This window comes from Bos indicus, chromosome 10 (genome assembly GCF_029378745.1).
Source record: "Bos indicus isolate NIAB-ARS_2022 breed Sahiwal x Tharparkar chromosome 10, NIAB-ARS_B.indTharparkar_mat_pri_1.0, whole genome shotgun sequence".
NCBI classification, from domain to species: domain Eukaryota; kingdom Metazoa; phylum Chordata; class Mammalia; order Artiodactyla; family Bovidae; genus Bos; species Bos indicus.
Window position 1 is genome coordinate 47,110,059 of NC_091769.1, and position 21,344 is coordinate 47,131,402.

At 46.9% G+C, this 21,344-nt stretch overlaps 1 protein-coding gene across 10 annotated transcripts in view; it reads right to left on the minus strand.

Moving 5' to 3' along the window:
• TLN2 (talin 2) overlaps nt 1-21,344 on the minus strand; it is a 504,733-nt gene that overhangs the window by 52,882 nt on the left and 430,507 nt on the right. For 9 of the 10 annotated variants that reach the window (XM_019968737.2, XM_019968738.2, XM_019968732.2 and 6 more), the window contains 4 exons: nt 15,483-15,629; nt 10,674-10,775; nt 8,118-8,237; nt 76-222 (listed from right to left, as the gene is read on the minus strand). In XM_019968737.2, the coding sequence (XP_019824296.2) occupies nt 76-222; nt 8,118-8,237; nt 10,674-10,775; nt 15,483-15,629 (516 nt within the window). The remainder of the gene's footprint in view (nt 1-75; nt 223-8,117; nt 8,238-10,673; nt 10,776-15,482; nt 15,630-21,344) is intronic. The other variant, XM_019968739.2, reaches the window with a different exon arrangement.

Sequence of the window (21,344 nt, forward strand, 5' to 3'; positions counted from 1 at the left end):
GGCTTGGTTGCCTGGTCTGTGCCTGGGCACAGCTGGGTGCCATCGTGCCCGCCTGGCCTGAGGGCTGCTCCTTACCTTCTCTGTGACAGCGCGGGCACACTCTATCAGCTCCCTCTTGGTGTAGCTGTCCGTGGGGCACACCTGGAGGGCCCCCGCCTTCTGCACCAGGAAGATGCAGCCGTGGCCCAGGTCCTGTACGCGAGTGCGAATCTGGAAGCCGATCTGTGGAGGCAAGTCCGGGGTGGGGAGGCGAAGTATGATGGCCCTGCCGTCGAGGTCTTCCCTCCATGGAAAATTTCTTCTATGTCCTAGGGGAGCCTGGCTAGGAAAATTCCACTGCTATTAGGAGCCTGTGTTTGGTGAACTATGGAATTTGGTTGGGTTTGCTTCCCTTTTCAGAGACTGTAAAATGCCCACAGTCCCCAGTAAGCAAGCTTGGTAATATTTGTTACCTTTTCTGCTGCATTGCTTATCTGTATCCTGAGCCACTAAGTAAGAATGTTAATTAGATGAACTCTGTGGGATTATTCATTCAACCCGTGTTTATTGAGCCCTTCCTGTGTGTCAGGGCCTCTTTGAAGCAGGCAAGGCATTTAATTTCATTGATTCCTCACAAAAGCCTGGAGAGGGTAATTAGAAGTTCAGAATATACAGCTTTAGTATAAAGCATATTTTAAAGGGTTCAGATTCTTACAAATTGCTGTGTTTGCCAACCAGAACACCTTTTTTCCTCAGCTGTACCACGGAGTGAGAGCAGCCGTGCTGGGCCCAGGCTTCCTTTCCAGCAAGCCAGGTTGAGGTTTCCGTACAAAGTTACACTTTTAGAGCTGCTGGCCCAGCAGGCATGCATGCTTTTAATGACCTCTATGTTTGTGTGATCAGAAATGGTAATTTGCTTAAAAAAAGCCAAGTAAGCTCCATTATGGATAACGTGCCAGCTGTCTCTTTGTGGTGTAATAAATTCCACCTCCATTTCCCAACTATGGTTTTTCTAGTAGTCATGTACGGATGGGGAAGCTGGGCCCTAAAGAAGGCTTAGTGCCAAAGAATTGATGCTTTTGAAATGCTGGGCTGGAGAAGACTCTTGCGAGTCCCTTGGACAGCAGGGAGATCAAACCAGTCAATCCTAAAAATCAACCCTGAATATTCACTGGAAAGACTGATGCTGAAGCTGAAACTCCAATACTTTGGCCACCTGATGCGAAGAGCCAACTCATTGGAAAAGACCCTGATACTGGGAAAGATTGAAGGCAAAGGAGAAGGAAGTGACAGAGGATGAGATGCTTAGATAGCATCACTGACTCAGTGGACATGAATCTGAACAAACTTTGGGAGACAGAGGAGGACAGAGGAGCCTGGTGTGCTACAGTTCATGGGATCGCAAGAGCCGCACAAAACTTAGCGACTGAACAACAGCAAACTATCTCCCAAAGTTTGCATTCTTCTGGCTCCGTTTCACAACAATTTTCATTTTGGTCTGATCAACACAGCCCAAGTAAGCAAATGAACACAGAACAAAATACCCCTAAGCCAAGTGTTATTTTCAAAAATCCACCATAATTAGAAGCTGAGTGCTTATCCTTCCAGCATCTCTCAAGAAGAGTTACTCAGAGAGTCCAGGTTTTATGACTAAAACCTGGGAACTCACACACCTGGGAATTTGAGCTACCTGGGTGCAGTCTTTCAACATCATCCCATGTGTCAGAGTTTAAGAAAGGGTGATTCCGGGGAGTGAGGAGGCTGCAACTGCTCACTCTGTTATAGACAGACATAATGCTTCCAGGGGAAAATGTTATTTCCTTAACCCTCTGAGGCCCAAAGGATGTTTAAATCCATTTGGTAATCCATTCTCCTGCCTAGGAAGTGAGCTTCTGCTCTTTGGGGTGTCTTCTAATCACACATGAGCAGGTGCTACTAAAGCTCTGTAATTAGGCAGGGCTTCTTGCTGACCGTCTCCACATGGAATGAGACACGAGCATCAGGCCAGAATCGTGCAACCAGATAGCTCTGAAAACACATCTGGACTAGTACAGCATCAAGGTCACCATTGAGAACGAGACAGGCTTGAATTCAGCCCACACAGTGGCAATGCCATTTAAGTGCATCTCTTTGCTGGGCATGTCTGCTGGTTTAAACATAAGGTCAACCTGAAGCATGGGGATGCCCCAGTAAAGACTATTCTCAGTCTAGCTCTAGAGGCTTTTCAGACCCATATGGTGTAACCCTAAGTTCTCAAGAGTCAGAGCAAGGGACTTCCCTGGTAGCCCAGTGGTTAAAAATCTGCCTGCCAATGCAGGGGACACAGGTTCAATCCTTGGTCCAGGGAGATTCCACATGCCAAGGAGAAACTAAACCTGTGTGCCACTACTGAGCCCTAGAGCCCATGCTCTCCAACAAGAGAAGCCAGTGCACCACCACAAGAGAAAGCCTGTGTGTAGCAAAGAAGACCCAGTACAGCCAGAAATAAATAAAATTTAAAATTAAAAAGAAAAGAGTTGGAGCTCACCCCAAGGTAAGAGCTCTGCTGTCAAGGATGAGCACAGGTCTTTAAGGGGCAAGACCCTAACAGGGAAGTCAAGTAAGGGGGGGATGGAGAAAGAAACAATCACAGACTTTCAAAATAAACAAAGACCTCATGAGTTCAGTCTTCCCATTTTACAGATGAGGAGACTGAGGCCCAGAGAAGTGCTGTAATTAGCCCAAGATCACACAGCCAATCCCTCACAAAGCCAAATGACAATCTACGTCTTTCATCCCAAGCATGGTGCACTGTTCATTAGATCAGTGTTTTTCTAATTTGATTTTTTTTTCTACTTAGCAGAACCCTTTCCCACTCCCCAAGAAAATCTTTCATGGAAACTCAACATCTAAAACTTAAGGAACTTGTTATTACTATACTCTTTCTTTGGAGTTAAAATTTATATTCTTGACTCAAAAAGTCAACAGTTGAGGCTAAGTGATCCAAACATGGGATTATAAAGACCAGTTACTGCCTTGGCCCCCAACTTGTTTCTGTATTTTGCCCTGCTTGCATGGTGTGGAGGATACTCGCCTGTGCATAAAGCAAAAGGGGAGCATTTTCTTACAGATCCCTGGCCACCCCAGACAGAGCAGATGCCGTGCCAACCAGAGGCCAGCATAAAACCACCCATGCCCCAGGGCAAGGCAGGGGGGGCAGCAGTGTATGTTTAAAAAGGGAAACTTGAGTCAAACGTGCAGAACTTCCAGAGCACCAGCTGCTTGAGGGTTCTAGAGAACGTGGTGTGAGGCTACGGTGCCAGAAAAGACCTGGTTTCCAGAAGAGCCTTCTCCAGGCACCTCTCCTGCTCCCTGTACAGAGCTGAGCCTGGGCTTTCCGTTTGCAGAATGACAGGGCACTGGGGCAACCACAGGCCACTGAAATCACTCCCCAGTCACGTGGGGGTGGGAGGGAGAAGGACCCACTCCTGAGCCGTTCCAAACCTGATATCTATGGGCTGACAATGATAAATGGTGGGAAGACACCCCCTCACCCCCCGCCACCGCAACCCACTCATGTTCTCTTAGCCCCCTCAGAAGGCTGTGCTATAAAAACACCCCAACATCCTGATGTTCAGCCTCCTTCCTGGAGATGACATCACATTTGTAGCAAGCAATCCTCTAAATACAACTATGGAGCTGGCACAGTGGTCACCAGTTAGGAAGCCCAAGGAAGACCAGCACCAGAAAGCAAAGGGATGAGACCAAATGAATTCAACAACAGAAAAGCTTTGGAGTCCTTAGTCAACCCTGGGCTTCGTCCTGGAGTCTGGGTTTGTGCTAGATCACATGACTATCTTCTATAGCCTGGTGTAGGGCAAAGAGCACAAACTGTGATCCCCACTAAACCTGGGTTCGAATCCTGACTTTTCTGTCTACACAATAACTTGTTACCTTATTACACTTGAAACATTCACTTACTGCAAAAAGTTATTTAAAAACAGGGCTTTGGACTTCCCTGGTGGTTCAGTGGTTAAGAATCCATCTGCCAATGTCGAGGACACGGGTTTGATCCCTGCTCCGGGAAGATTCCACATGCTGCCGGGCAGCTAAGCCCGTGTACCTAGAGCCCTTGTTCTCAACAAGAGAAGGCACGGAAATGAGAAGGCTGCTCATATGGCACCTATAGAGTGGCCCCGCTCACTGCAATTAGAGAAAGCCTGTGTGCAGCAATGAAGACCCAGTGCAGTCATAAGTAAGTCAAATTTTAAAAGGAGGGTGGGTTCAACACTAACTATTGCAGCTGTGTGGCCCTGGGCATTTCTCAGAGTTCCTTGAGTCTCCTTCGTTTGCTTATCTACAAAATGGGAAGGGCGAATGAGTCTCGCCTTACACACTGCAGTTGAGGGAAGATGGGCCAGAGCCCATCACACCATCTGTGCCATATGGATTGGATAAATGGTTCGCATATTCCTATCTGTCTCCATGGGCACACGGGTTAGTGAAGGACACCAGAATCAACACACTCAATGCTACTGCAATTTCACGGGAGGTTTTGTACTGCTGGAGGAACATCCTAAAAGGGAATGCATTTTGAAAGGCTGTTTCAGATAAGGGCTTTAAAAATGCTAAGCTTCTCAAAGCAACACTAAACTTCTCAGCAAACAGGACTAACCCCTTCCACCTCCCACCTCCCCGCCCGCAAAGTGATCCAACTCACCACCAGTGTTTATTATAAAGGAATGTTGCTCCAAGACATAAAACTTGGAGTTTGAAATTGGCAACTTGAGTCAAGCAATACTTAAACCTCAAGAAAAACCCTCAATTCCCCCATCCTGCCCAAATAAAAGTAAAATGGAGAAGATTGTGTCCTGGTTTTGTGCCTTGCGGGAAATTAGAAGCCTGGCTTTCATGAAGTTCTGGCTCTCATTTCAATTGGAGGGAGTCTAAGAAACACTGATCCATCATCTTTTACTGCCTCAAACTAAACAAAACGTACAGATTTTTCTCAGGCTTCAAGATCAATTACATCGGAAACCAGGTCAAGTGTAATTTGCCTGGCAGAGCTTGTGGAAGTTGGAAAGGCAGTAATGGATGTTATCTGACAAACTACAGTTTCTCCTGAGACAGAAAACATGGCAGGGAAAACCAGCGTGTAGAGCAGAAGCAGGGCATTGCTTTCCCACCTACAGAAAGTGTGCCTTGGAGTGGAAAGTTTTAGGGACATCGAGAGTGGACGCCCGTCCCATCTGGGGGAGAGGGCTGTGGTTCTCACCACGGGCTCATGACAAATGTTCCTGCCAGCTTTTAAGACACCCAGTGTTATGAGTGGTTACAGCAACGTGCTCTCAGACATGGCACCATCATCACTAAACCTTTCCGCAGTATTTACATTTAGAAGCCGGTGGCTCACGGGATTTGTATCTTTTTCCTTCTTTTTTTAAAAAGAGGAAGTGCAGTCGCAGTGTAGTGTTAGTTGCTCAGTTGTGTCTGACTCTTTGCAACCTCTTGGACTGTAGCCTGCCAGCCTCCTCTGTCCGTGGGATTCTCTAGGCAAGAATACTGGATTGCCATTCCCTTCTCCACAGGATCTTCCTCTGGGTCCCCTGCATTGCAGGCAGATTCTTTACCATCTGAGCTATAGGGAAATCCCTTTAAAAAGAGGAAGTGCATCATAAAATGCCAAGCTGCCAGAGGGTTTTAACTTTTCTGGAGAAGGTATTGCAGAGATGTTAGCAAAAGTTTTGAATTTTCCATGGAAAAACTAGCAGATACAAAGCTCCGGCTTGATGTTCAGAGGGCAGAGCCAGGACTTTTCCTGTCATTGTCACATTCTGGAAAAGCCCAAAATGCTGACTCGGCAGAGCAGACTGCAGGCCCTCAGTGAAGGGGGCAGCTTCTTACTTGCCCTGGATATAAATATTTTCACATGCTGTGATGTGGGGCTCTCTTGGGTATACACATAATTCCACAGTCTTGGGGAAAAAAACTACATTGCTTCAGGGATCTCCTAGCCTTCTCAGTTTTCCCCCAAATATCTGTCTGGCAAATGCACACAAAGAATTTTCCTTTAGCAAGCCACCGGTAATTTTATATTCTCTCTGCCCCTCTGCGCTCCAGGTCACACTGCTCGTGTGTCTGGAATGTAAAACACATCTCAAGATGTAACGGTAAACAGGGGAAACCTTAATGGAAACGTCAGCTGCCGCAAAGGCAGGGCCAGGATGTAAAGGAACTTGCTGCTTTGCTTTTAGCAATGAAATTTTTTTCCTGGCCTATTTTGTTTCAGTGGTCTGGGCTGCAATTAGAAAACTGTTTGCTTCATACACAGGGTAGGGTTGCTAGCTCATAAGAACTCAGATGTGGAAAGTGTTCTATAGATCACGAAGTCTTCACTCAGCAATGCTGTTTAGGCTAGCACTGAAACTCCAGGAGTTGGTGATGGACAGGGAGGCCTGGTGTGCTGCAATTCATGGGGTGGCAAAGAGTCGGACACGACTGAGCGACTGAACTGAACTGAAACTAACCAAAGAAAAATCATGGAAATTCCATCTTTAAAGATTTCTAGAGACAAGAGATCCAAACCAAACCTCCCCCTACAATCACAGTCTCTTTTAGTTTTCAATCCTCTCGAAAAGCCAAACACGTCTTCCTTTTGTCCAACCAAGCTTTCCCTTACTGTAACAGAAGTTCCCTTATGCTTGTTTATGAAATTCAAAACTGCATGTTAATCAAATGAATTATGAGTCCAGTTGCTCTTACTAAAGGTGGGGGGGGGGGTTCTGTTTTTTGTTTTTTAAATGATGGGCCTGTGTAAAGAAATCAAAGGAATCTTATGTGGGTCTCTGATCATTTTTCTTTCCTGGTAGTGACTTGACAGACTCATGGCAAATAGAATTATTCATGCTGCAGTCTAAAAACTCAATCATCCTAAAATCTCAAAACGCAGGCACTGTTAGAAACTAAGGTCATCCCATGCTGGATATATATGTATGCAATACATATATATGTGGTACTCCCATTTACATGCATTGTTACAACATACATTAGAAAGTGATTTGGTTCTGGGTCTTCACTTCAGTAGTGTCGCTGGGAGTCTTGGTGAAGACATGCTTAGACCTGACTCCCAGGAGAAACAGTAACTTGGGGACACTGCCTGTCACCGAAAGGAGAAGGGAAGACCAGCCACAACCTTCTGCCTTGACAGCCTGGTACATCTCAGAATCCCATGGATGGCGTTCCCTTGTTTTCCCTGGTCCCTGAAATTCACTCCACTGTTCTTTACTGCAAGCTGGTCTGTCTTTCTCTAGGGGGCCTTGCACTGGGTCAGGCCCCTTCCATGTGTTTAACACTGATACAGGTGTAATCAGGGGCCCCAGAGTTTCACCCACCCTGTGTGCTGGTCAATGGACCATTCGATTTCTCAGAGGTATGAGATATGGGACCTCTCAGAGAGTGGCTTCTGGAGTCAATCTTTTGCCACTTTAAGCCTCCTACAGGTATAGGTGTTCCAAGGTGAGTCTGTGTTGGCCGTTAAGGAAAGTGGCTGAGGGAAGACGGGAGGGAAGGACAAGAAGTCCACAGGGATCCAAGGACAGGGATCTGGACCAGTTCTTCAAAAGTTACCAACAATATTTGGGCAAGACTTTGTTTCACAAAAGCAGGCTGGCTACGCAGGTTTTTCTTAAGGGAGGGGTGGGTACATCCCATACTTGGCTTGTCTAATACTTCTGTGAGCCTTTGGAAAATATACAAATAATCGAGTAGGCTGCTAAGCAAGCACAGGAAGTACGAGGAGAATGGCAATGTGTGCCCTGCTCTTGGCATCAGGTGATGGGCTGGGGGACAGGAGACACGGCAGAAACTGTCAACAGAGTCCTTCTGAAAGCCCACCTTGCCAGGTGGCTCCAGCTCTATGCCCAGCAGCCTTAGGAAGGGCAGCGAGCCTGGAACACAGGCTGGGGCTGCTGGGTGTGAACCTGCGGGGTTGGCAGCAGAGGAGAGGGAACTATGCCTGGCTGTGGCTATCGGGGTGGGGTGTTCTGGAGTGGAGCTGAGCTATGGAGACTGCCGCCCCTCCCACCCCCACCATCGCCCGGCCGGGGGAGCGGGCACTAGTGTGGGTTTGCTTCTAAAAACAGGGACTTAAGATGGCAGACCTCCTCTGGTTCCGCCGTGGCTGCTGCCAGCTGGCCCTGGAGAGCCAGGTGCCCATAGTCACTGGTCATTTGTGAAGCCAGTCCTCCCAACTCCTCCGGGTTAGTAACCGACTTAGTCATCTGGAAAAAGAAAACAAGCAAGACACAAACACACAAAGACACACAGAGAAAAGCATGAGAACCACGTGTTAATACCACTGGGAGCCAAAGGGTCTCATTCACTTTTAAGCTTGTGGCTTGCGTGTGGGGGCTGGACGCTGGAGAGCCCAGTTCAAGCAAAGCCCATGCTGCAGCCCACACGACAGGCCAGTGGGTCCTGGCTGGGTCAAGGCGACATGCTCGGGTTCAGGCTGTGCAGTGTGGAGGCCGGGCCAAGGGGTCCACTCTCTGGGAGGTGAGAGCGGTAGCCTCCACCAGCCCTGCCCTGCGGGGTCACCAGGGGAGCCCCCCCGAGAAACCACAAGGGAGCCCAGCCCTGGGAAGGGCGCACCCCTGGTCATATGCTGCTCCCAGGCTGGTCTGGTCTCTGGGGACCCAGGAGCAGGTGCCATGCCACCGAGAGAGGGCACGAGGACAGAATCATCAGGAAATCATGCCTGCAGTGATGGGTAAGTCTAACGTTTTGGTGGCAGGAACTCACAGAACACAGCTTTGTAATAACACTGCTCTGAAGAATAATGATGTTTCAGTCATAAATTCAATGAGGAGAATACTGTGGCCTAAATGGTCAAGTTCTGCCCTTTTTACTCTGAAGATATTCTATAGTTATCTTCCGCTTCACAGAAAAACTCACCTTAGTGTACTCTACCGAGCTAATGTGCTTGCTTCTGTTTTTTTTTTTTTCTCCTCTGACAAAAACGCCTCTTGTCTCACAGGGGCAGTCTTAAGCTGCCACCGACAGGTGTCCACGTCCCTGTTGGATCCAAGCCCTCCTCCCTCCGTCCCTCCTGTTCTCTCACTCTGGGTGACAATACTTCCTCACTCTTTGTGGCATTTGAAGTCCTTGATTTTAAAGGACTTGAAAACAAAAATCTGTTAAATGACTACACAACCATTCAAGCTGGACAGGAACGTGGGCCCATCTAAGGCATGTTTACCAGGAAATGTCACAGGCTTTCGGGTAGAGGTGTGGGTGTGCAGGAAATACACACTGCATGCCATGAGAACAAGGCTGTGCCCAGAGCTGCTCCACGTGACCCTGCTGTGAGGAGCACAATGACCCTGGGGGCCGTCGGTGTAGGGGGCTCTCACCCCCCAGGGCTCTTCACCCCTCAAAGCTCTAGCCAGTCCACCCAGGAGCAGCAATACTGGGCTCCTTAGGCGTGTGGACACCGAGGGGCAAGACAGGCGGGCTGAGAAACTTTCTTCCAGAAACTCCTGAGGCCACTGAAGATATTTTCGCCCCTTCTGTGATGCTCCCTGCTCAGAGGAGTCAGCACTGCTGGGCTGCCGGATTTGAGCCACGATGCCCCTAAGCGCTCCTGAGCAGGGCCAGCTCAGGGCCGACTCCAGCCTTCTCCTCGTCGCTGAGATGGGCACTGTTCCTTCCTCTGCAGTCCAAGTCCTTTTCAACAACATTGAGCCTGGCACAACTGCAGAGTTTCTAAGAAAGAACAGCTGCCGCCAGGGGAGCCTCTGTGGTCCAAGCTCAACCTCTAGTGGACACAAGACTACATGACAAAACCATCAGGAGAGGCGCCTGGCCTGATGGGGCAGGGACCACGAGGTGGCCCAGTCTGGTCCCTGCAACTCAGGCTTAGGTGGCAGCATCTAAGAGGCCATCTCTTAATTTTATCCTGTGACATCTGAGCCTTCAGAAGTTAAGAACTTTCTTACTAGGTCCTCGTATTAATGCTTTGAGGACAATACTTTTCTTTCCTTATACAACTTTTTAACCTATCAAGATAGTATTCACTGAATCTCAATGCCATTTACAGCTAAATATCCATATAATACAATTCTGAATACATTACATTTTAGAAACAAAACAAAACAAAAAAGCCACCTCTAAAAGTTACATGCCTTCTGTTGCCAGGAGAAAAAATTTTTCATATAACCACAGCGTTTCATTTTGCCTGAAAGACTGTCAATATTGTACTATTCATTATAAGCACTGTCCAAACATTAAAATTTGATTCATCAGACAATCTCAGTTTTGTCTCCAAATGCCTTCTCTTGTACTGTAACTTAAGCGTTAAAAACATCTCAAGTTTTCTGTGAGATAAATAGGATTTTGTCCTTTCTCTGTAACTCGCAACTTCCTTCTCATTTCCTCCCTTCTCTTCGCTCCCCTGTCCTCATGCCCAACTCTCAGTCATTTTCATCTGGAGCTTCTTCATGAGAAGAGTGTCCACTGTAGCCTGTGTCCAGTGGCCTGGGGCTTCTAGACCACAGGCAGCCAGAAAGACCACAGACTGGGATGAAGCTGCGGCCTGGGAGGAACTAGGAACACAGAGGGCTGATCTCTCTGCACCACAGACCCCAGACCTGAAGATCCAGTGGTGTGGTGGGTAAAAGGGCAGCCAGCAGCGGTGGAGCAGCCCCTTTTCTTCTTACCATTTCCTGAGCTGTTACCGCGATAGCTTTGGAGTATTTAACCACCGTCGTCTGATAGTCGACAAACGTCCCCTTCGGTTCTGGAGGAGTACCTTCATCCAGCTACAGGGGAGAGGAAAAGAGCCCAAGGGTCATCAGAGGCCTGTTCATTTTTGAACAAAATGAACAAAATGTGAGCTTCATTTTTCAGAATCAGTAACTTGGGAAAAATGGAGAGGCCTGCAGAGTTTTTTGGTCCAGAGTCAACAGAATCCCCCAGCTTCTGTGACAGAGGGGCACACAAGTTACTCAGGGCACACAGACAAGGAGAGGCTCCCTGTTTGTTGGAGGAGAGTGGCAGGGCTATCTGGAGGAATGGTGATCCAGTCAAGTCTTACCAGGTAAGGAGTATGCCATACACAAAAGGTGGGGAAGGAGTCTCAAGGAGCAGGATTAGCACTCAAGCATGTGCGGAGGTGGGTGTGAGTCGGACACATGCAGGAAGGTCAGAACGGAGAACAAAGAGCTGGGGGAGGACATAGACCCTCCATCACAAAGGGCTTTCCTAGGAACGGTGTAGCCCAAAGATGTCTATGCTCTAGAACCCTTGCTTCTGATCTACCTTGGGAAGAGAAGGAGGTGGAAACATAGGAAGAACTTGTTTATCTGACTCTAGTGCCACAAGAATTGAGAGATCAGTGTGGAGGGGAAGGGATAGAGGGTCTGCCCCTTGAAGGGCTGGAGATTTTACTGGCTCAGAAGACTTGATTTGAGACCTGGTTCCAAGACTTGTGAATGGGCCTCAAGCTGGGTATTTAAACTGGTTCTCTGGTCTTTCACTGGAAATTTCAAAGCTCATCATAAGGTTGTAATAAAGACCAACTGAGACGATACCCCATATACATGAATGGAGTGGAAAGGATAAGCATGATAATGAAGATGATGATGGTGATAAAGTCCATGATGGTGATGAGGAAGGCAACCCATCCTCACCACCACCATCATCATGACTGTCACCACTGATTGCCAAACAATATTCTAGGTGAGGAGGCAAGGTGAACAGAAATGAATACAGCAAGAGAGAGCAGTGAACAGGAGAGAGCTGTGGAGGGGGTGGGAATCAGGCTGGACCTATTTAATAAAGAAGTTTGTAATCATGAAGAAAATGGTGGGATCTGCAGTAGGCAATGATCTATCTGAGATCTCCCTGGCAGCTCTCTGCTAGACAGACTTCAGTCTGGGAACACACTAGGGACCACAGAGCAATTAGGAAAAGGTTAGATGGAGTCTTCAATGGGAGCTACTTATCGTGAGCAGATCCCTGTTACAATGTGAGTTGAATGAATGTGTCACTGTAGCCTAGTATAACGTGCCTGCATAAACTGGATGTAATCGCTACTAAACCAACAACACAAACTCCAGGATAGACTTTTTTTTTTTATGTTTCTTTATCAGGAGATAGGGGGCCTCACTGGTCAAATGAGGACTGAGGTGTGGACTCACACACTCAGGATAAATTAACTGGGCATCTCGTAAGGGTCAGGCCACGTGCCAGGAACCTCCATATGAGATGTGGTGTAACTGCAAACGTGCCCGGATATTGGAGCTAGACGGCAGCTTAGAACACAGTGTCCACAGGCTGCCATGATGAACCTTTTCCCAGTGTGAAGACAATGAGAGCAGTAAGAACAAAGAAGTGACTATTTTAAAAAAAAGGATTTAAAATTCATTTAGTTGAAAGAACTTTCCTTCATTCTGAAATTATAGTCTATTTTTTTTTTTTTTTTGGCGTTAACATGTCCTTTATTTTATGGAATATTACTGATGTAGATACCAAGGGTTTTGTTTGTTTTGTTTCTTTAATTACCTTCCTTGACCAAAAGGAAAAAAAAAAAATCGCCCAAACACAAAAACAAACAAAGAAAAGTGACTTGATCATAAAATCCCAAAGACTGAGACTAAGCTCATTGAATGGAGGAAAACAAGGTTTAGAAAGCTTCAGTAATTTGCCCAAGGTTACCCAGAAAGCTTATTACTTCATGCTGCTAAGTCACTTCAGTCGTGTCCGACTCTGTGCGACCCCATAGATGTCAGCCCACCAGGCTCTCCCATTCCTGGGATTCTCCAGGCAAGAACACTGGAGTGGGTTGCCATTTCCTTCTCCAGTGCATGAAAGTGAAAAGTGAAAGTGAAGTTGCTCAGTCCTGTCCGACTCTTAGCGACCCCATGGACCGCAGCCTACCAGACTCCTCCATCCATGGGATTTTCCAGGCAAGAGTACTGGAGTGGGGTGCCATTGCCTTCTCCGTGGTAACCTATTAATTCTCAAACTTCTGTGCTTATATACAGAGAGAAAAGTCTCAAAGAGATCCTCCAGAGCAGAGGCTCTAAAAGTGCCAAGAACTGTACCCAAGTTAGAATTAACTTTGTGTACACTTGGGTTTTTTCTGTCACTCACTGCCTTTTGGAACTTCAGACAATGATTCTAATAGTATGTTAGTGTTTTAACCAAATAACCCAAGCTCAGAAAATGACATATTTATATAATATATACTTATATAATGTGTTGCTGCTTAGGTGATCAAAAGACCTGAGATATCACTTAATACAGAGTTCCCAGTGATGAGCAGGCCCGGGTGGGCTTAGCAAAGGAAAGAGACACTGTGTGGTACTTGGGATGTAAGGTCAGGGTAGATAGGAGTTCAGGAGCATCAGTGAAATCCCAGTCATAGTAAGTCCCCTACATATGAAGGAAATCTATTCCAAGAGCGTGTTTGTAAGTCCAGTTTGTTTTAAACTCCAACAAAGTTAGCCTTGGAGTTAACCAACTAACACAATCAACTATATAGCACTGTACACTGTAATAGGTTTATAATACTTTTTACACAAATAATACATACAAACAAAAAATAAACATTTAAAATCTTACAGTACAGTACCTAGAAAAGTACAGTAGTACTTTACAACAGCTGGCATACCAGGGCTGGCATCGAGTGAACAAGCAAGAAGAGTTACTGCTGGAGGAGAGAGAGGAGGTAGGAGATGGTAGAGCTGAAGGATCATCAGCAGAAAGAGATGGAGGGCAAGTTGCAATTTCACTCATGCCTGACGTTGATGGCACAGGTTCTGGTTCCTTGCTGGAACCAGATGCATGTTTGCAACTTGAAGGTTCATTCATATATAGGGGACTTACTGTATATACTTTGCAGAACTGAGGGGGAAAAAACCCTCTGCTCATAGCCTCGGGGGCTCATGTTATTAGCAGTTCCTAATTATTGCCCTCAGGTAACACCAGGCCTATTCCCCAGTACTTCCAAAAGAATCCAGTGTGTCCTAGGCTGAGAGCAGAGCTGTTATACCCCTGAAATCAGACAGTACAAGAGCCACTTTCCTTCTTGAAGAGCTATCACAATATGCAAGGCTCAAAGGCTATCAAAAAAGACTTCCCTCTTCTAGGGATTTATGCAACTCTTCCCTATAATAAGAGTGATGGTGAAAAGCACCTCCTAAGAAGGAAAAGATTATCATTTGACTTTCTAATTTGTACCTTGAGTTGCATTATTTAATATTGTTGGTAGATACAGGGCTTAATTTCAAAGTTTTGTTGTTCCGATTTTCTAAAAATCAAACAAGCCCACTAAGACTTAACTAAGGGCCTTGAGGAAGCGAATTCCATTCATTTTCTGCCAAACTGTGCAAAGCTGAAGCATGAGAAGCCCATGGCAGAAACTACTGGAGTGCTTTGACAAGGAAGCTTGGGGTCTCTGAGGGATCCCAGCACCCCAGCCCAGCTTGGGAGCTTATCAGTCTGATAATGTCTGCATAATGTTTAATGGGAATTATCCTAATGATAGTTTCAGGCTATCATCTCTTTACAGAGATACACACCAACCAATCTTCTCTAAATTAGCAATTAAAGACCACTTATTATCCTGAAAAACCACGTTAGTGTATTCACCATTGACAATGGACATTCCAAAACACAGATGAAGTCTGCAGTTCTTGGCTATGCTATCAGAGAATGGCAATTAGATGCTGATGAAGAGTTGTTCATTCTAATGAGCAGCAAGCTGGCACAACTAGGGAAGGATTCCTTGAGGACAGAGCACAAGATACTGTCCAGTCATCCTTTCCTACTGACCCAACTCAACTGAAGGGTCACTGGAGAAGAATTGATACCTCTGACATCTCTGTCTGCTGTTCTCTGAGGGTTTTACACTTACCATTTCAGTGGTCTCTGCAAAGGGTTAGATGCCAGAACCATGGGGAGATTTTTTTAAATACTAGGATCCATGTTAAAAATAAATAAAGTAAAATAGATTAAATTAAATTAAAAAAAATACTAGGATCCACCACCCCACAGAGATTCCAAAGGATTAGGGCTGGGAGAGAGTCGAGGGATGTACAATCTAAAATGCTCCCAGGGATTCCAAAGGAGCCATTTTGAAGACCAGCACTTGGGAATCACTTCATTACTTCATTTTAGAGTTTGCTCCCTACAACAACTCTATGAGGTGGACAGGGAAGGTAAATAATTACTTCCATCTTATAAGTGAGGGGACCAAGGAGGCCTTCTCCATTTTTTCCCTGTGTAAATGTGGAAGGAAGGCTTACAAAAGTAATGAATGAGTAATAAAGAATAAAGAGTATGCTGGACGTTTGATAGAATATTTGTACATTAAGCAGACCCCTCAAGAAAAGAGGAGGCTTGGCGGTGTCAGCCTGGACTGCCAGCTCCTTAGAGAAAAACCTCTGGGACCAAGTTCAAGGGAGATCTTGGAGGAAATGGAGTTAAGGAGTGCAGGAGGGCATCTGGGAGCCCAGACCCACCTTGCTCATGGCTTCTGCGATGGCGTCAACCATACCTCCCACCAACCCCACTTCACTGGCAGCTTCATTCAGCGTCACCATGATGTCGTCCACGGCCTCTTTCATGAGCTGGGCGGCCTCCGTGATGGCATCGTGGGTGTGCTGTGCCTGAGAAGAAGGGGTCGGAAGAAGAAGATAATTGTAAGCTGCTTCCATAAGCAGAAGACAATGGTGCTTAATCTCTTTAAGAATTACTTCACTTTTTAAAAAAGATAACGTTAAAAAGCAGAATATAAAACTATATTCTCACTATGTAACACAAAAATGTATTCTCTATTTTTTCCTTTCCTTTTATTATATTTGTATACATTTCTTTGCCAGATAAATAAAAGCCAGAAGGACAAATAGAAAAAAATCTCTTTTTGGAATCAAAATGGAAAAAACCCCTGCAATTTCAACCAGCATCTTATGACTAATTTTATGTTACTATGTCTAGGGTGGTAGAAAAAGAATGCTACAGATTCCCTAAAATACAAATTGACAGATTTAATAGGAAAAGAAAAATGATATAAATAAAAAATGTGTTCACAACCAACACTGCTGCTGCTGCTGCTGCTAAGTCGCTTCAGTCGTGTCCGACTCTGTGCAACCCCATAGACGGCAGCCCACCAGGCTCCCCCGTCCCTGGGATTCTCCAGGCAAGAACACTGGAGTGGGTTGCCATTTCCTTCTCCAATGCATGAAAGTGAAAAGTGAAAGTGAAGTCGCTCAGTCGTGTCCGACTCTTAGCAACCCCAAGGACTGCAGCCTACCAGGCTCCTCCACCCATGGGATTTTCCAGGCAAGAGTACTGGAGTGGGGTGCCATTGCCTTCTCCGACACAACCAACACACTTCTATTCAAAGTTACCCCACACACTAGAATTCCATTTCTATAAACACGACTGGATTATGGAAAAATAAGTACAGACAGGAGAGAGAAACCTGCAAAAGGCTACATGGGCTTTGAAACTGAGTCACACATTATATTTACATGAGGTTGGAGGATGAATGGTGAAAGTTCTCCAGGGACAGACACTCTGCAGGCAAAGCTGGAGTGCTCATGAGTTCCCCTAGACAGTCCTCAGAGAAGCTTTAACAACACGTATGCAGTCCAGAGCAGGCACCGGCGAGTAAGTGCATGAAAGGCTGAAAGAATGGTAGTGCCAGCCTCCTTAGAAAACACCTAAGTGACAGCAAGATGAAGTGGGGAAGAGCTAAGGTCCTGAGGTCAAGAAAAAATTCTGGGGCTGAAATCTGTCTCCACTGCTAACTAGCTAAGTGGTCTGGGGTGAGGCTTCCTAAGCAAAATGGGAATGATTATAACCATGTTATGCAGTGAAAGTCTAATGAGGTGATATGGTTGCAGGCATCTTATCATTTATAATAAGAGCAGTCTAGTAGGGGACTGTGCCCTCACTCGGGAAATCTGACCTAATGCTGGGCAATTGGTGTCAGAATTCTATCGCGCCAGGTACTGGATGCCCCCACACAGTGGTCACAGCTGCCCTGATGCTCCTCGGAGGAAGAAGAACCCTTGAAAAGGACCAAGAAACTGCATCTTTACTTTGGTAGATGAGAAAGTAAGGAAGCCAATAAGAGATGGTAAGTGATAACTCCTTTGCATGATTAAATAAAAGAGAAGAGTTAGGAAGAGGCTACATGAGCCACACGAACTGGCTCAGCCTGTGGCATTGAAAAGTCATGGGAACCAAGCAGAGTCCTTTCAAATCAACATCTGATGAGATGTGAAATGTATTAATTATGGATGGTTATTCTCAAGGTGGGGCTTCCTACGTGGCTCAGTGGTAAAGAATCCACCTGCCAAGACAGGTTCAAGATGTAGGTTCGATCCCTGGGTCAGGAAGATCCTTTGGAGAAGGAAATGGCAACCCACTCCAGTACTCTTGCCTGGAGAATCCCATGGACAGAGCAGCCTGGTGGGCTACAGTCCATGGGGTCACAAAGTTGAACACGACTTAGCGACTGAACCATAACAACAACATTCTCAGGGCAATGGTTCTAGGACACAAACGTTAACTACTGACATTACTACTAAAATCACTTTAGAAGGTAATAATGTCAAATAACCTTGAGGAACAAAGATTACTTTGTTCCTTTGACTCTTCCCCAGACCAGTGTCCACCTTCTCTATTTCTCAGGCCCTCCATGGTGTTGGGAGGCACCTCCCTCCCAGACAAATTCCCCCATCTCCCTGGCACAGAGTTCTGGCTGCCATCTGGCTGGTTTCCTCACAGCTCCACCCTCTCATGCTCTGCCTGCAGAGACTGGCTCTGTTTGTCTCCTCCCTCCTCCCCTCCATCTAAATCCTAGCCCTTTTTTCAAGGGCCAACCTCAATACCACCTCCTCCACAAGCCTTCCAGGGATGGTTGTGTGCTCATCAACCTTCCTCTACATTCCTACAGCCCTGAGAGGAAACTCAGGAGTCAAAGAGTCATCAGAGGGCAATGGCCTCAAAGTAAAGAACTGGGGGACAAGTGATGATGCCTGATTTCTGGTAATGGAAAACGATACAGCTTCTGCCTGGCTCTCTCTGAGGATGCGTGCCTTTGAAGTCTTCAGCCTCTATGTGAGAATGTTGGCTATCTTAAGGCTGTATGGCTGGCAGACTGCATGGTGAGACCACGGTAGAAGTAGCAAGGGGTGTTCCAGACCTCCAAAGTCTGAGTGATTTCCGCTCAGGAGCCAGACTGGGAGTGACTGAGCCTTAGGTCCTTCAAGCCCCAGCGGCCATATGGCTACAGCCACAGGAGGGACTGGGTGAGGACTGCCTCGTGGGGCCCAGTGGATCTGTACATCTGCCGGAGAGAATACAAAACTGGCAGTCTTTTAAAAGTCACTTCATTTCAGGATGGCTTGTTTGTAGCAACAGCCGAGTGGGACAGCACCTAAGAAGGGCTCCTAACCCAGCCTTGGCATCAGAGAAGACTTCTCAGATTCTCTAGGCCCTGGAGGAATAATTCAGTCTCTCACAGGGTGAGGAGAAGGGGGGATGGAGGCAGCTTCCAGGCAGAGGGCACAGCCTGTACGGAGGTCGAAGGGTGAGAAGGCATGTGCGCTGTGAAAAGGAGAGGAACGCCGTATGGGGAGGGTCTGGTGCAGTGCCTGGCACACAGCCCCTGCCCCCTTCTGCTGTCTCTCCACCAGCCAACCTCAGCCCCATCTCTCCAGCCAGGCTCTGAGCTCCTTGCAAGCCATTTGCTCTGCTTTCCTCTAGAAGATGGGTTTAAGGTGCTGAAAGAGACTCATATTTATTTTTGGAGGTATTTTTATAAGCATAGCCTTCACAGGCCATTGGTGCAAATCTCTCCTCTGGAGACTCATTCAGAAATAAATGGAGCCATCTTGGGACTTCCCTGATGGTCCAGAGGCTAAGATTTTGCACTCCTCATGCAGGGGGCCTGTGTTTGATCCCTGGTCAGGGACTAGGTCCCACATGCAGCACTAAAGATCCTGCATGCAGCAACTAAAAGACCCCACATGCAGCAATAAGACCCAGCACAGCCAAACAGGTAAACAGAAAAAAGAAAGAAATGGAATCATTTGTTTTTAGGCTTCAAAAGATCATGGGTGGCACACTTGGGGGCAGAGATGTGGTGTGTGTTGGGCGGGGGTCAGAACAGGACCTGGCCCTCCCCTGCCCCCAAGCCACAGACTGGGCTCACTGGAGCTGTGATGACATGCCCCCGCTCCTCTAACTGGACCAAGAAAGCCCAACAACATTCCTAAGGACGTTGGCAAGATGCCAAGGGTTAGCGTGTACTTGTATATGTGAAAGCCAACCTGTGGACCCAATGAGACTTTTGTTCAGTTTTAAAGTCTTGGTTCTTGTATCCTGGCCTGGGTATTTGAGCATTTTATAGACAATGCTTCATCTTAGGTGACAGACAGAGGCCAGGAATAACAATAAACATCAAACCACAGAAAAGCGGCAATGCAAGGACAGCCGCTAATTTGCAAGGGACATTTCCAGGGGACCCTTCTGTGCTAAGCACTACGCTGAGTGCCATACACCTTCTGAAATCCCTACAGCACTCTGGAAGGTGGGGATTGGATGAGAGCCCTCTGACAGGTGCAATCTGGAATGGGAGCTTAAGCACTTAGAGCTTACAGGCCTGGTGGAGGACAATCGCCACTGACCAGCTGGCCATTTGCTGAGCCTAGGCCACCAGTCAAAAGGGAAATGAACCTATGGCTAGATCAGGTTAGGTTTACCAGCACTCCTGAAAAATAAACCTTAATGGAGGGAATGTGCCATCTACAAGGGGGAGCTTTCAGCCTGTCCCTCTAAACAGGGTGCTTTTAAACAAAGTAAAACAACCAAGTACCATGTGGCAAAAGCAAGAGACCTCAGGATCAGGAGCTATCCAGAAAGTTGGCTGGGCGCCCCCTCACCTAACATCCTGGCATCAGCCTGGCTCCAGCTCTCAGCCACTGTGGCCTCCACACCTGACCATGAACTTATTACCAGTTCCCCAATTTTTTCCTGGAGGCTCACTCCTCGCCTCCCATGGCCTAGATTGCATGTGTCTTTCAACTCCAGGTAGCTGGCCACTGGATGAAACCCAGCCCTGGAACCTCACCCACTGCTGAAAACTAAGACATTTGGTTGATCTTTGTCCTCAGTTCCTAGGAACTTTTAACCCCTTAGTATTTCCCAAATGATCACACAAGTGTCTGTTATTTATGGTGGCCACACAGTAGCTTATGCCAACAAGGTCTCATGGGGCCATTAGGTAGATTCAGAATGGGGCTGGCTGGGTCTTTAAGCAACACAGTATCACCCTGACCGCCACGTCTGGGGAAATGAGGGGGAATGATGGAATGGTTCGTCATATGACTAAACTCAGTCCATCAAGGCTACTTCGTGAAATCCCAATAAAAGCTCTGGACTGGAAGCTGGTGGGTGATGCATAGCAGTAAGCGGGAAGGGTGACACATCCTGAGGATGTGGGAGTTGCAAATTTGAGACCCTCCCAGATCTCAAGCTCTGGGTTTCTTCTTTTGGCTGGTTATATCCTTTATCATGGACTTCTCAGGCGGTGCTTGTGGTAAAAGAACTCGCCTGCCAGTGCAGGAGACTTAAGAGATGTGGGCTCAATTCCCGGGTAGAGAAGCTCCTCCAGAGGAGGGCACAGCAACTCACTCCAGTACTCTTGCCTGGAGAATCCCATGGAGAGAGGAGCCTGGAGGGCTATACAATCCATGGGGTCATAAAGAGTCAGACATGACTGAAGTGATTTAGCATGCACACACACGCATCCTTTATAATAAAAGTGTGATTGTAAGTAGAGCAATTTCCTGAGTTGAGTTGTTTCAGAAAATTAACCAACCTAAGGAGTGGTGAGAACCCCTGAATGTAGCCAGAGCTGGTCAGAGTAAGAGAGGTCTAGGGAGCCTGGAGCTTAGGGCTGGTGTCTGAATCGAGGGCACTCTAGCAGGGGCCTGTGGTCTTACCCGGGGAATCTGACCTAATGCCAGGTAGCGGGAGAACCATACTGCCCAGGTACCATGCAGTGGCCGTGGCTGCCTTGATCCACCTTAGGGAGACAGGAGTCTTCCAAAAGCCCCAAGAAACTCCTTTGGTAGATGAGAAGGTAGTGAGAGATGGGAAACGATAACTCTTTTGAATGATTAAATGAAATAGGAGAACTCCAACAAGAGGCTATGTGAGCCATAGGAAGGTGAAAATTGAAAAGCCACAGGAATCAAGAAGAGTCCTTCAAATACAACGTCTGATGAATTGTGACATATGTGATCATGGATGGCTATCCTGCGGGAACTGCGTCAGAACACAAAGCTCTCTCCCCGAGGGATGTGATG